This window comes from Macaca mulatta, chromosome 19 (genome assembly GCF_049350105.2).
Source record: "Macaca mulatta isolate MMU2019108-1 chromosome 19, T2T-MMU8v2.0, whole genome shotgun sequence".
NCBI lineage: Eukaryota > Metazoa > Chordata > Mammalia > Primates > Cercopithecidae > Macaca > Macaca mulatta.
This window is the reverse complement of record NC_133424.1, coordinates 52161659-52175190: the sequence shown is the minus strand read 5'-3', so window position 1 is coordinate 52175190 and position 13532 is coordinate 52161659. Positions and strand designations below refer to the sequence as shown.

Here is a 13532-nt window from a genome sequence, read left to right as displayed (position 1 = left end):
GAGCCTGGCCAACATGGTGAAACCCCGTCTCTACTAAAAATACAAAACAATTAGCTGGGCGTGGTGACAGACCTGTAATCCCAGCTACTCAGGAGGCTGAGGCAGGGGAATTGCTTGAACCAGGGAGGTGGAGGTTACAGTGAGCCAAGATTGCACCACTGCACTCCAGCCTGGGCAACAGAGTGAGACTCCGTTTCAAAAAAAAAAATTAGCCAGGTGTGGTGGCGCATGCCTGCAGTCCCAGCTACTTGGGAGGCTGAGGCAGGAGAATCACTTGAACCTGGGAGGTGGAGGTTGTAGTAAGCAAGATGGCACCACTGCACCCCAGCCTGGATGAGAGAGTCAGACTCCGTCTAAAAAAATAATAATAATAACAAAAATGACATCGAGGAGCAGAAGAGTAGAGATGAAGCCCAAAGCCTGATTCGTTCTCTCTCTCCCTCTCTTTCACACTCATTCTCATCTACTCTGTCTCTCAGGATCTCTTGATCTCTGTCCTTTGTCTTGTTTTTGCTCATCTTCCTTCTCTCAGTCTCTCTCTGACTCTATTTCTGCCTCCACATCATGCCCCATTCTCTCTCTCACTGTCTCTATCCCTGTCTCACCATCTCCCCTCCCTTCAGGTCTCCATGTCCCTGACTCTCCACATGGTCTCTGCCTTTCTTCCAGCGATAAGCTGCATTTCTGGGCCCCCAAGACAGGTCGTCCTTTTCTCGTGTGTCCTGGATGTTCACCTCACCCCCACCCTCCCTCTCCTTCTCCCTCTCCCTGACCTGGCCGAACATAGAACTGGCGAGTGAGAAAGTGTGGTAGAACAAGTTCAGTATCTTCAGGAACTCTTGATCTTGGTAGTGGAAGCGTTTTCCAAAGACGATGGAGCAGATGATGTTGGCGGTAATGGAATGGAAGAGGAAGGTGGGGTCCACGAGGGCTCCTAGGAAGAAGCAGCAGGTCAAGGACACAGACTGAAGGACCTGGGGAACATCAGGCTGTCACCCATCTCTGTGTGATTGTCTGCCATCACTCAGTAATGATAACCATAAGAATAACCATAACAGCTAATTCTGTACCAGCACTTCACACATAATTCCACTGAATTCTCTCTACAACATTATGAAGCAGATGCAACTTGATTATTAGCTCCAATTTTTAGATGGGCAGACAGAGAGGTTGAGTAATTTGACTTAAGTTGCACAGTCACTCATTACTGTGGCCAGGATTTAGACCCAGGCAACGCAGCTATAGAGTCCATGCAGCCGGTTCTCACTCTACACCTCCTCTCAGGCCCCACCTCTGACTCTGGGAGCAAATACAGTTAAATCCCAGGGGTAGGGGTTGGGCAGAGTAGGTGTTCAATCAATTGCTTGTATAAATCAAAAATCTCTGGGTGGGCACAGTGGCTCATACCTCTAATCCCAGCACTTTGGGAGCCTCAGACAAAAGGATCAGGAATTCAAGACCAGCCTGGCCAACATACGGAGACCCTGTCTCTACAAAAAAAATTAAAAATGTAGCCAGACATGGTGGCACATGCCTGTCATCCCAGTTGGAGGAATCCAGGGTGCTGAGTGGGAGGATCACTTGGGCCCAGGAGTTTGAGGCTGCAGTGAGCTGTGATGGTGACACTGCACTCCAACCTGGGTAACAGAGTGAGACCCTGTCTCTAATTTAAAAAAAAATAAAAAACCATCTTTCTACCCCTACCTATTACTCCCCAGTCATCTCTTCTTTTCACATATAGGGCTCGCCAGTCTTCCGGGAATTGTTCTGCACTTGTTAATTGATACTTGTATACACCAGGCTCAGCCCTGGCTCCAGCTGGAGGGTGATCTGTGAGCGCCCAAGAACATCAGGTTGGCACAGCCTCTCTCTGAGTTTCACTTGCCTTCTTCTCTCATTACTCTGCAGACCTTTTCCTGAGCCTTGTCTGTCTGTCTCTCTAATTTTCTCTCCCTCAGTTTCTCTTTGCCTTTGTTTCTTTCTGTCTCTCTGTGTGTATATTTGTCTCCCTCCTACTTTTTTTTTTGGAGACAGAGTCTTACTCTGTCATGTAGGCTGGAGTGCAGTAGTGTCATCTCAGCTCACTGCAACCTCTATTTCCCGGGCTCAAGCAATTCTTCTGTCTTAGCCTCCTGAGTAGCTGGGATTAGAGGCACATGCTACCAAGTCTGGCTAATTTTTGTATTTTTAGTAGAGATGGGGTTTCACCATGTTGGCCAGGCTGGTCTTGAACTCCTGACCTCAAGTGATCCACCCACCTCAGACTCCCAAAGTGCTCGGATTACAGGCATGAACAGCCACCATGCCCAACCTATATTACTTTGTTTCGGTCCCTCCATCTGTCTCTTTCCTCCTGCCTGTGTCACTCTGTTTCTTCCTGTCCTTCTCTTCAGTCTTCTTGTCCCTGTTTTCCAAGAGCTCCTGTGTCTCTACCTCCCCACACAGCCTCTGCATTTATGTCCCAGAGTCTCCTGAGACATTTTGATAAGATGAGATGGGAATCACCTAGCATGAATGAGATGGAGGTGCTAGCCACAGACCCATCACCTGTGTTTCCCACAGACACCAAGTTATGGAGAACTCAGAAACAACCTAGTGCTTCCTTCATGACCCCTCCAGCTGCACCAGGGCGGGACAGCCCACCTGGCCTGTTTGCTCACTGCCAATTCATCAGCACTGCACCCAGCGCGAGGAAAACACAGTTCATTATTTGTTAAATGTCTGTAGTTTTTTCTTTTCTCTCTTTGCTTTCTTTTACATAACTTCTGTCTTTGCCTTCGATAGACACAATTGGTTTATGAAAATATATGTCTCTGAGGATTTGTTTGTTTGTTTGTTTGAGACAGGGTCTTGCTCTGTTGTCCAGGCTGGAATGCAGTGGCACAATCACAGCTCACTGCAGCCTCAACCTCCTGGGTTCAAGTGATCCTGTAGTCCCACCGTAGCCTCCTAAATACCTGGGGCTACAGGCACACACCACCATGCCTGGCTCATTTCTTTTCTATATTGTGTACAGACAGGATCTTATCATGTTGCCCAGGCTGTTCTCTAACTCTTGGCCTCAAGCAATCTTCCCGCCTGAGCTTCCCAAAGTACTAGGATTACAGGTGAGAGTCATCGCATCCAGCCTCTTTGAGCAATTCGTGGACATTATACACCTGGCATCTCTCTCTTTCCCTGGCTCTCTGTGTTTCTCTCCTGCCCATCCCCGACCCTCTCTATTCCCCTGTCTCTCTCCCTCTCTGTCCCTATCCCTCTGTCAGATCGTGTCTCCTGTTTCATGTGTCTCTGTCTCTGCCCACATATACCTCTCTTTCTATTCCCGTGCACCTGCATCTCTCAGTGTTTCGTTGTCTTTCTTTCCTATTCATCTCCCAGGACTCACCCTTGGATTTCCGAAGCTCCTCTATCAGACACTGAGCCTCCTCCTGAATCCGCTCCTCCACACTCCGCTTTCCCATCCCAAAGTCCCTCATGGTGGTCAGAGAGAATCGCCGAAGCACCTTCCAGCGGTTTCCATTGGCAAAGACAACGCCTGGGGTGTACGGAAGGTGTGGGTTGGTTGCATAGGAAGTTGGAAGAAGGCTCTGAGTCCTTCTTCCCCCCCATATCCTCCCTTCCCTGATGCATCCCCCACCCGCCCCCTCCCAGTGCCTCTGAGGCCCTCACCATATCCCTGGAATACTGGGTCAGTGATGGCGATTTTTCCCCGGCCAGAGAAGGCCTCAGCGTTGTCCACCAGGGCCTCCCGTATGGCCTCTACTCCACACAGCATGACCACGGGCCTCGGTCCCAGGTATACTGTGAAGACGTCCCCATATTTCTCTCGGAACTGCCAATTACATCCACACCCGGGGTGGCTGTTAGTCAGCATACACCTCAGTTGTAAAACTATCAAAATACTTACGTAAGAGATTGGTAATTAGCCCCTCCCCAACATCCGCCTTCCCAGGCTGCCCTTTCCCCTGCCAGGACCCAGCGACTAAGGGTTAACGGTTAATGGTATCCAAAGGAGAGAATACAGTCATGGGTTCTTAGTTTCTGTTTCTTGTTGGGCCAATAAAGCCCCTTGCTCATCCTTCTTTTCTGTGTATCACTAGAGACAGAAACTGAAAACCATGGCTTCAGGCTGCTAAAAGACTAAAACAAAACAACAACAACAAAATAAGGCGGTTGGACAAGCTTAGGTTAATGGGTGGCCCAGCCAGGCTCTGCTCTGATTGGCTGGTGCCCTAAACAGTAGAGATGGTTGCTAAAATACGACGAATATCACCCCATCCCATACTTCTTAGGATCTGTGGTTTTGCTTTTTGCAGTTTCAGTTACCTACATCTAACTGCAGTCTGAAAATATTAAATGGAAAATTCCAGAAATAATTCATCAGTTTTAAGTTGTGCATCATTCTGAGGAGGAGGATGATGTCTCGCACCATCCACTTTGTCCCACCCAGGACATGAATCATGCTTTGTTCACCACGTCTGCACAGTGTATACCACCCTCCCTATATAATGTGATTGTATAGGAAAAAATCAATATGCATAGGGTTCAGTATTATGTGGGGTTTCAGGCATTCACTTGGGGGTCTCAGAAAATATCTCCAGTGGATAAGGTGGGATTAGTGTACAGCCACTTGGGGAACTGCTGGGCAGTATTTCCCGAAGCTGAACAAATGGATACCCAGGAACCCAGCCACTTCACTCCCAGGTACATGCCCAGCAAAAATGTGTACTTGTGTTCACGAAAAAATGAACAAAGTATTCACAGAAGCTTTCTTAATAAAATATTCATCAACATAGATATAGAGAAACAATGAGAGTTTCACACAGTAGAATATTATACAGCAATGAAAACGAACAAACTACAGCTACACTCGATAACGTGGCTGAAACTCACAGGCATAATTTTGAGTGGAAGCAATTAGACACAAAAGAGTCCATGTATCATAATCTTATGTGTATGAAGTTCAAACACAGGGCTGGACTCAGTGACTCACATCTGTAATCCCAGCACTTTGGGAGGCCGAGGCAGGCTGATCAAAATGTCAGGAGTTCAAGTCCAGCCTGACCAACATGGTGAAACCCCGTCTCTACTAAAAATACAAAAATTAGCCAGGCATGGTGGCCCTTGCCTGTAGTAGTCCCAGCTACTTGGGAGGCTGAGACAAGAAAATTGTTTGAGCCCAGGGAGGTGCAGGTTGCAGTGAGCTGAGATTGTGCCACTACATTCCAGCCTGGGTGACAGAGCAAGACTCTATCTCACAAACAAACAAACAAACAAAAGAAGTTTAAACACAGATAAAATCAATCCATGATCAAGGTGGTAGGCGGATAGTGACTAGAAAAGAACAGGGTGCAGGGTTTCGGGGGACTCTTGCTACTTGGTCTGCATGTCAATTACATGAGTGTGTTTAGTTTGTGAAAATTCATTGAGCTGTGCACTTTTTATGGTGATGTTCAACTTCAATAAAAACTTGACATAAAAATCATAAAAATGGTTAACTTTACTTACAAATGACCTGCACTGGTCTCAGCAAAGCCCCTTCACTGCTCTCCAGGCTTATATGCTTATACCACTTAACAATTGTTTCAGTGCCCCACAAGCCAGGGTAACCCCACTAAAATGTAAAATAATTAATATCCCTGTGCTCACCAAGGCCTCCAATACTCCCACTTTGCTGAGAATAAGATCTGAAGTCTCCACGGATGGTTCACATGGTCCTACATGACGTGGCCCCGTTACCTCTCTGACTTCTCCTCCCACTCATTCCTCCATGTTGTTCCCTGAGATTTTTCCTGCTTCAGAATTCTTGCAACCACCCCTGCCTCCTTCTGGTGCCTTCCACCTGAATCTTTCCTGGTCCCTGCTCAGAAACAAAGCAGGAGTCTTTCCTAGACTCTTTCCTAGACTCTAGAAGACTAGAACCTAGTCTTCTAGGTTGAGTTTCCTCAACCTAACGTAGTTCTCATCACCTTCTGAAATAACCCCCTGCTTAGTTTAATCATAGCTCTTGTCCACCTAACATTTCCTTATCTGTTTATTTTTTGCTTATCTGTCTCCACCAACGGAATGTCCATAAGCACAGTGATCTCGTATGTCTTGTCCAAGATGCCACATCATCAATTCCTAGAATATTTCCTGGTACGTAGGAAGTGCCCAGTGAATTGTTATTGGATTCATGAATAAATGAATGAGTGGATCAAGGTAGTTGCCATTTAATGAGCACTTATTATATACTAGCTGTATGCAATATCCCATTTAATCCTCACAACCACCTTAGGGGCACACCTTCTCATTGTCATGATCTCAACTGACAGAAGAGAAAACTGTGACTCAATGCATAAGAGTTGAATCTGAGACATAAGCCCGCATCCTTCTGACTCCAGAAGGAATCTGGAAGCTTATTGGGAAATGGAAAAGCAACAGCACCAGCTTCCTCAGCCTTGACACACACTTGCTCATGCCCTCCCTCTTTACCCTGCCCCCAAGAGATGTAATCATAATAGATGGTCATGAATACCTAGAGAATCCTTGGAAGGTTTATGAAAGAGTTTTAGGGAGTCTGTGAAGCCTCATAACTTTGTGCAAACATGTATGTGCCTATTTGGAAAAGAGGGGGCCACAGCTTTAATCAAACTCTCAGAGGATTTCATCATCCACAAATTGTTAAGCAGCTTTAATCTAGGAGGGCTTTGGAGACAGACCTCCTGCTGGATCTCAGCTTCCCCTTTTCCCATCTGTGTGACACTGGACCAGTGCTTTCCCCAGGCTGAGCATCACCATCCCTACTTTTTTTTTTTGAGATAGAGTTTCACTCTTGTTGTCCAGGATGGAGTGCAATGGTGCAATCCCGGCTCAGGGCAACCGCCGCCTCCTGGGATCAGGCAAGAGTGCTGCCTCAGCCTCCTGAGTAGCTGGGATTACGGACATGTGCCACAACGCCCAGCTAGTTTTCTGGGGTTTTTTTAAGTACAGATGGGGTTTCTCCATGTTGATCAGGCTGGTCTCGAACTCCTGACCTCAGGTGATCTGCCCACCTCAGCCTCCCAAAGTACTGAGACTACAGGCATCAGCTGCTGTGCCTGGCCACAGTCCCTACTTCTAAGATGAGGGCAGCACCTCACCTTGTCCACAGGTAGTTGTAAATGACACCTGGAAAATCCCCAAGACAACACAGATAATTCCCAGCCACATTACTCTAGGGAAAAAATTAAGCCCATTGATTCACATGATAGCATGATAGTCTTGTGACATGTGGAAACAATGAAAAGAAAACAATAGGCACTTGGGACCTTCACCTATGTGATGCAGCTCTACTTGGCTGGGAGGGATCCCCAGATCTGCGACCCCCCTACCGGGGGCCAAGCAGCACTTTGCAGACCCCGGCCAACTGCCAGTTCCGCTGAGTTAGGCTTGGAGCTTTCACTCACTGACTCCTTCATTTGTTCCCGGACACGTATTTCCTAAACGCCTACTGTGTACCAGGCACTATGTTCAGCACTGTGCTGAGACCTCACAGGTCTTCCTTGTCTGCAAGTGTGAGGGAGAGCTCAGCCACAGGTTCACAGGTAAACGCAGCACTGTCAAGGACATAGGCTCAGTAACAAGGGGCAGCTGGTATATAAGAGCATATGGTGGGGACCTGGGGCTCAGGAAATCTTCTCAAGGGAGCTGCTGCCTGCCTGGATAGCTAAGAAACCCCAATAACGAAGAACGGACACTGTTCTTGCACTGACATTAACCAAAATGACCCACCCACATCCTCAAGAAACAACAACAACAACAAAACAAACTATTTGCCCCAAGTCCTCCCTGTGAGAAAATGGAAATCTTTGCTGCAAGAAAGAAGGGAAGAAGGTCAAACATGTCTATTCAAAACTTCTCCCAATGCTTTGGGAGGTTGAGGCAGAAGGACTGCTTCAGGCCAGGAGTTCGAGACCAGCCTAGGCAACATAGTGAGACCTTCCCCCAAACCTGTGTCTACAAAAGTAAAAATAAATAGTGGGGCATGGTGGGTCATACCTATAGTCCCAGGTACTCTGGAGGCTAAGGTGGGAGAATCTCCTGAGCCCAGGAGATCAAGGCTTCAGTGAGCTATGACTGTGCCATTGCACTCCAGCCTGGGTAACAGACTGAGACCCTGTCTCTAAAATGGTTAAAATGAAAAAATTCTTCAATATCATTCCTGACAAGCCTCCACTTTCTATGAGCTAACAAGGTAGCCACAAAGATGCTTTCGAAAACGCATTTTAGGCAAACACGAATTTCATTGACAGTTTTGCTTGTTTCAGAATTTGTAAAGGATTGGGATATTCAATGTCCATACCAGCTTTCATAAAGAAAGGGGGCAGTGAGATACCAAGAGCTAGAAGGAGCAGCAAATTCTGTTAATAGAGGCATGATTGGTGACCAGGTAGCCTCTGCAGAGCTTGGAAAAAACCCTTAAAGAGAGGGTTCAGTGAATTGTGTAGGATGTGTTTGGCCAGAATTTAAATGTATACACACTTTCCTAAATGTTATCACTCCTCACACTGCAGATGATATATATATTTTTTAAGAGACAGGGTCTTGCTCTGTCACCCAGGCTGGAGTGCAGTGATGTGATCATAGCTCACTGCAGCCTCAAACTGCGGGGCTCAAGTGATCCTCCTGACTCAGTCTTCCAAGTAGCTGGGACTACAGGCACATGCAACCACGCCTGGCTAAATTTTTAAAAATTTTTGGTAGAGACAGGGTCTTGTTCAGTTGCCCAGGCTCATTTCTAACTCCTGGGTTCAAGCGATCCTCCCACCTCAGCCTCCCAAAGTGTTGGGAATACAGCTATAAGCCACCATGTCTTCGAGTGTTGACCAGTTGGGTGGTGAGCCACCCAAACAACATCTTACCTAATTATAAGCCTCCTTGGCTCCCTCCATGGCATTTCCCTGAAAAATCTAAAGATTCCATAATTTGAGAGTCTATGACCCAATTACCTTGTATCTTCCAGGTAAAGTGACAGTGTCTAACTAATAAACAAAGACCACGTGTTTTGACTAAATGTCTAAGATAAACATATATGTATGACAATTATCACATTCATCATTTGTATGTCCATGTATTCTGTCTAAGCAAATACTTTTAAAATTCATGGTAGTATTAGCATATATACTCTGTACTTGGTATCAGTAAAAGACCATTGATGAGAAAAAAATAAACTCTATTAATAGCAAAAGGATAAGGAGCCTAAGATTCAGGAGTATGTTAACATGGGAGGGGAATGGGGAAGAGCAGCTGGAAGGTATTGTCAGTGTTCTAATTCTCCCATTGGAAAGTGAGTTGATTGATTACTAATAATAAGTAGATAATTAAACATAAAATTATGCATGGTAAGCAGTGATAAGCCAGGTAAATACTGAGTAAGTGTCAGTTACACATTATAGGGCATTATGTATACTGTTGATAAGCACTCCCTGCCCAGACTCCTTTCCTGCTCTCCCTCTCTCCTCCACTGTCCTGGCACTGACACGGGCTAGTCTGCTCTCTCTCATTGGCACAGCAAAATCTATTTGATTCGTGTCACCACCTGTTTTACCTCATTCTTTCAGTGACAGGCAGGTACCCAAAGCCGAGACGGGCACATCATGAGGTCAGGAGATCGAGACCATCCTGGCTAACACAGTGAAACCCCGTCTCTACTAAAAACACAAAAAATTAGCCAGGCGAGGTGGCAGGCGCCTGTAGTCCCAGCTACTTGGGAGGCTGAGGCAGGAGAATGGTGTGAACCTGGGAGGCGGAGCTTGCAGTGAGCCGAGATTGCGCCACTGCACTCCAGCCTGGGAGACAGAGCCAGACTCCGCCTCAAAAAAAAAAAAAAAAAAAAAAAAGAAAATCCACAGGACTATAATCTGCGAATGGCTTTAGCAAAGGCTTATACTCTAGCAACAAACAAACAAACAAACAAACAACAACAACAAAAAAAACAAGCAATTGTTGAGTTTGTGAGTCAATGCTCCAAAATCAGGAAATAATTTCACTGGTGCCAATGCCTCTTTGTGTTCCCAATGGGAATCACCCTGAAGCCCCAACGGAGGAGTGGAAAGCTATATCTTGATATTCCAGACATCATTGCCACTTGCTTTTTTGCACTCACTGGAAATATTTGGAAGTGATTATGTTCTTAGTTAGGTAATATAATAACAGTATTTAATAACATATTATTAACTAACTAAGAACATAATCACTACCAAATATAGAAAACGTATCTGAATGATGGCTGAAAAAGGCATATTGTGCTTCCAGGCATCCCGTATGCAGGAGCTGGGGATAACCTGTGTGGGTATGGGTAATTGCATGTGTAATGTTACTGGATTAAATATGATAAAGTGGCCAGGCGTGGTGGCTCATGCTTGTAATCCCAGCACTTTGGGAGATTGAGATGGGAGGATCGCTTGAAGCTAAGAGTTCAAGAACTGCCTGGTCAACATAGCAAGACCCCAACTCTATAATAAATAAATAAATAAATAAGTAAATGCAGTAAAGTCTCTTTCCAACTAAATGTGGCTGTGCATCCTTGCAGCATGCTAGAAAAAGACCACAAAAAAAGTAAGTTTCCCACCTTGTTCAGGAGCTATGCAGACTTACGGGTAAACAAGCTTAACTGACCTCTGCTCTGATGCCAGTAGGTGACCCTCTTTTCAAACCCAAGTGCCTACCTTGAGTCTGTGGAGGTTTGCTTACTCTGTTCTTTCTCCTCACTGGTCCAGAACTTGCTATGTGTCCTAGCTCACTGCTGCTTTCCAAATTGTTTCCCTGAGAGTTCCCTGATACTTCCCGTAGTTAAAAGCCAAAACAGTCAATAACTGAAATTACTGCTGAGAAAAGGTTCCAATGGGGTTCCTGGGGGCTCGCTCTTGGTAGTATTGCGGGTGACAGTTGTATGGAATCTGAGGCTAATCTATACATTAAAGGACATCTTGAATTTTGTAGCCAGTTGAACATCCAGGGAGTTCAGATGGGTAGAAGCCACTCTCCAAAAGGGGGATGAGAACATTTGTGTTCAACAAAAATGCTTAAATGAACATCATGCAATTTTAGATCTCCTCCTTGCCCATCTTGGAGGCTTATGTATGGTGCTGAACAAAACCGAATATTGCTCTTACCTTTCCCATGAATTCACTAGTACATATAACTTAATTTAAAATGTGGTTGACACTGCTGTTTCTCTAGACACTGTCACCAAATACACTAAGGACATTTCTCAGGGGAGAGAGAAGATACGTGTTTACAGGAGCAGCTAACAGGTGATTTGCAAGCATCCTGAATGGTGATGGCAAGTGATATGGTTTGGCTCTGTGTCCTCACCCAAATCTCATCTTGAATTGTAATCCCCAGGTGTGGAGGGAAGGACCTAGTAGGAGGTAATTGGATCCTGGGGGCGGTTTCCCCTATGCTAATCTTGTGATAGTGAATTCTCACAAGATCTGATGGTTTTATAAGAGGCTCTTCCCCTTTTGCTCTCTCTCTCTCTCCTGCCACTTTGTGAAGAAGGTGCTTGCGAATCAGTTACATCCCTTTTCTTTATAAATTACCCAGTCACATGTATCTCTTCATAACAGTGTGAGAACAGACTAACACAGCAAGGCTGACTATCCCAAGGTTTTCTACTCTTAATGTTTCTTCTAGTGGGTCTCCAGGATACTATGATATGTGTTACCAGGCCAACTACAAATGAATGCCTCTTTAAATCAAGTTATTTTATAGCAAGCTCTGGTCCTTAATCACCATCATGCCCTGAACAAAGTCTATGACCAATCGGACTCTAATACTATTGAACTGTGTTTACTGCCTGAGCTTTGAATTATTCGATTTTGATCAGTTTGGTTCATGGAGACTTCTGGTAAGGTACAGACTTGATTTTCTTTGTATTACCCTCCTGCGAGCCATCATAACAGTCTCTCTGATGTGTTGTATTTTCTCAAGAGTCTTAGCCAGGTGCGGTGGCTCCCACCTGTAATCCTAGCACTTTGGGAGGCCAAGGCAGGTGGATTGCTTGTGCCCAGGAGTTTGAGACCAGTCTGGACAACATGGCAAAACCCTGTCTCTACAAAAAATACAAAAAGTAGTTGGGCGTGATGGCATGCACCTGTAGTTTCAGCTACTTGGGGGCTGAGGCAGGAGGATCACCTGAGCCTTGGGAGTTCAAGGCTGCAGTGAGCTGTGATCGTGACACAGCACTCCAGCCTGGGTGACAGAGTGAGACCCTGTCTCAAAAAAAAAAGGAGTCTTAAATGCTCATATGCAGCCATTCTTTGTACATCCAATGGTCTCGTTACAGTATGAATAACAAAACCATGAAGAAAACATAAAGAATCACTCAACTACTTTGGTATTGTCCATTGTGAATTCCATACTGAGAGCAACAAGTCCATTATGATGGTGAGAGAAGTAATGTTGATGCCCAAGGTTTTGGTCAGTCTCAAAATTTTGAGGCTGACCAAAAGGGGAAAATTGTTTAATTAAATTAAATTTGACCTAAAGCTCTTTCTGTATACAGTGAACTGCAACCTAATTTGGGACTATATTCTCTCTGTTTTTTTTTTTTTTTTTTTTTTTGGAGATGGAGTCTCCCTCTGTCACCCAGGCTGGAATGTAGTGGAAACATCTCGTCTCAGTGCAACCTCCACTTGATGGATTCAAGTGATTCTCCTGCCTCAGCATCCTGGGTAGCTGGAATTACAGGCACGCACCACCATGCCCAGCTAATTTTTGTATTTTTAGTAGAGACAGGGTTTCTCCATGTTGGCCAGGCTGGTTTTGAACTCCTGACCTCAGGTGATCTGCCCGCCTCGGCCTCCCAAAGTGCGGGGGTTACAGGCATGAGCCACTGTGCCCAGCCCAAAGGAATATATTCTTGTGACAAGTAGCCAAGTGTTGGCTAATCAGAGCAGCTGGGCTTTCAGTCCACCACAGGCGCAAACTGCTCAGATTGTGACCAAGTAAGGCAAGCTGCAATCTGTGTCCAATCAGGCTGTTTCTGTATGTCACCTCCTTTTCCTGCCTGTAAATACTGTTTGCCCATACTGCCGTGTGGTGTCTCTCCTTGTTTAAGGAGTTGTCCAATTCATGAGCCACCTCTTTGCTCAAATAAACTCTGCGAAATTTAATTTGACTGATGTTTTTCTCCTAATAACAGCACCCATCATGCTTCACTATGCTCCGTACTCATCATCCCTCCCCGTGCCACCCCTGACTCAGGAAGTCTGTCTCAGTCTGTTTGGTGAAAGATCCCCGAATACAGAGGCAACAAGCAGCCCACCCTCAGACCCCATTCATCTGTGCCTTACCCTCAGAAAGGATCTGAGTAGGCCTCTTCTGTCCATCTGCAGAAGGTTTCCCAAAAGGGGCAGAGGGCAGGGACCTGGTGGGAGGCGGCCATGGGCGTTAGGGTGGCGCTGAACCAGGAGTAGCAGGAGGCCTGTAAGGAGTGCAAGGAAGAGGAGGACGCTGAGCTCCATGGTTCTGGTGTGACTGCCCTGCACCCCACTGCAGCCTCCAAC

General features: G+C 45.9%; 1 protein-coding gene across 4 annotated transcripts in view; it reads right to left on the bottom strand.

Moving 5' to 3' along the window:
- The window catches only part of CYP2B6 (cytochrome P450 family 2 subfamily B member 6), a 24132-nt gene extending 10600 nt beyond the window's left edge, over positions 1-13532 (bottom strand). For 2 of the 4 annotated variants that reach the window (XR_013408530.1, XR_013408529.1), the window contains exons 1-4: positions 13320-13532; positions 3670-3832; positions 3386-3535; positions 774-934 (exon numbers count right to left, since the gene is read on the bottom strand). Coding sequence is in view for 2 of the 4 variants with exons in the window: in NM_001040212.1 (NP_001035302.1) it covers positions 774-934; positions 3386-3535; positions 3670-3832; positions 13320-13490 (645 nt within the window). In the remaining 2 variants the exon portion in view is untranslated. 4 annotated transcript variants of the gene reach the window in all.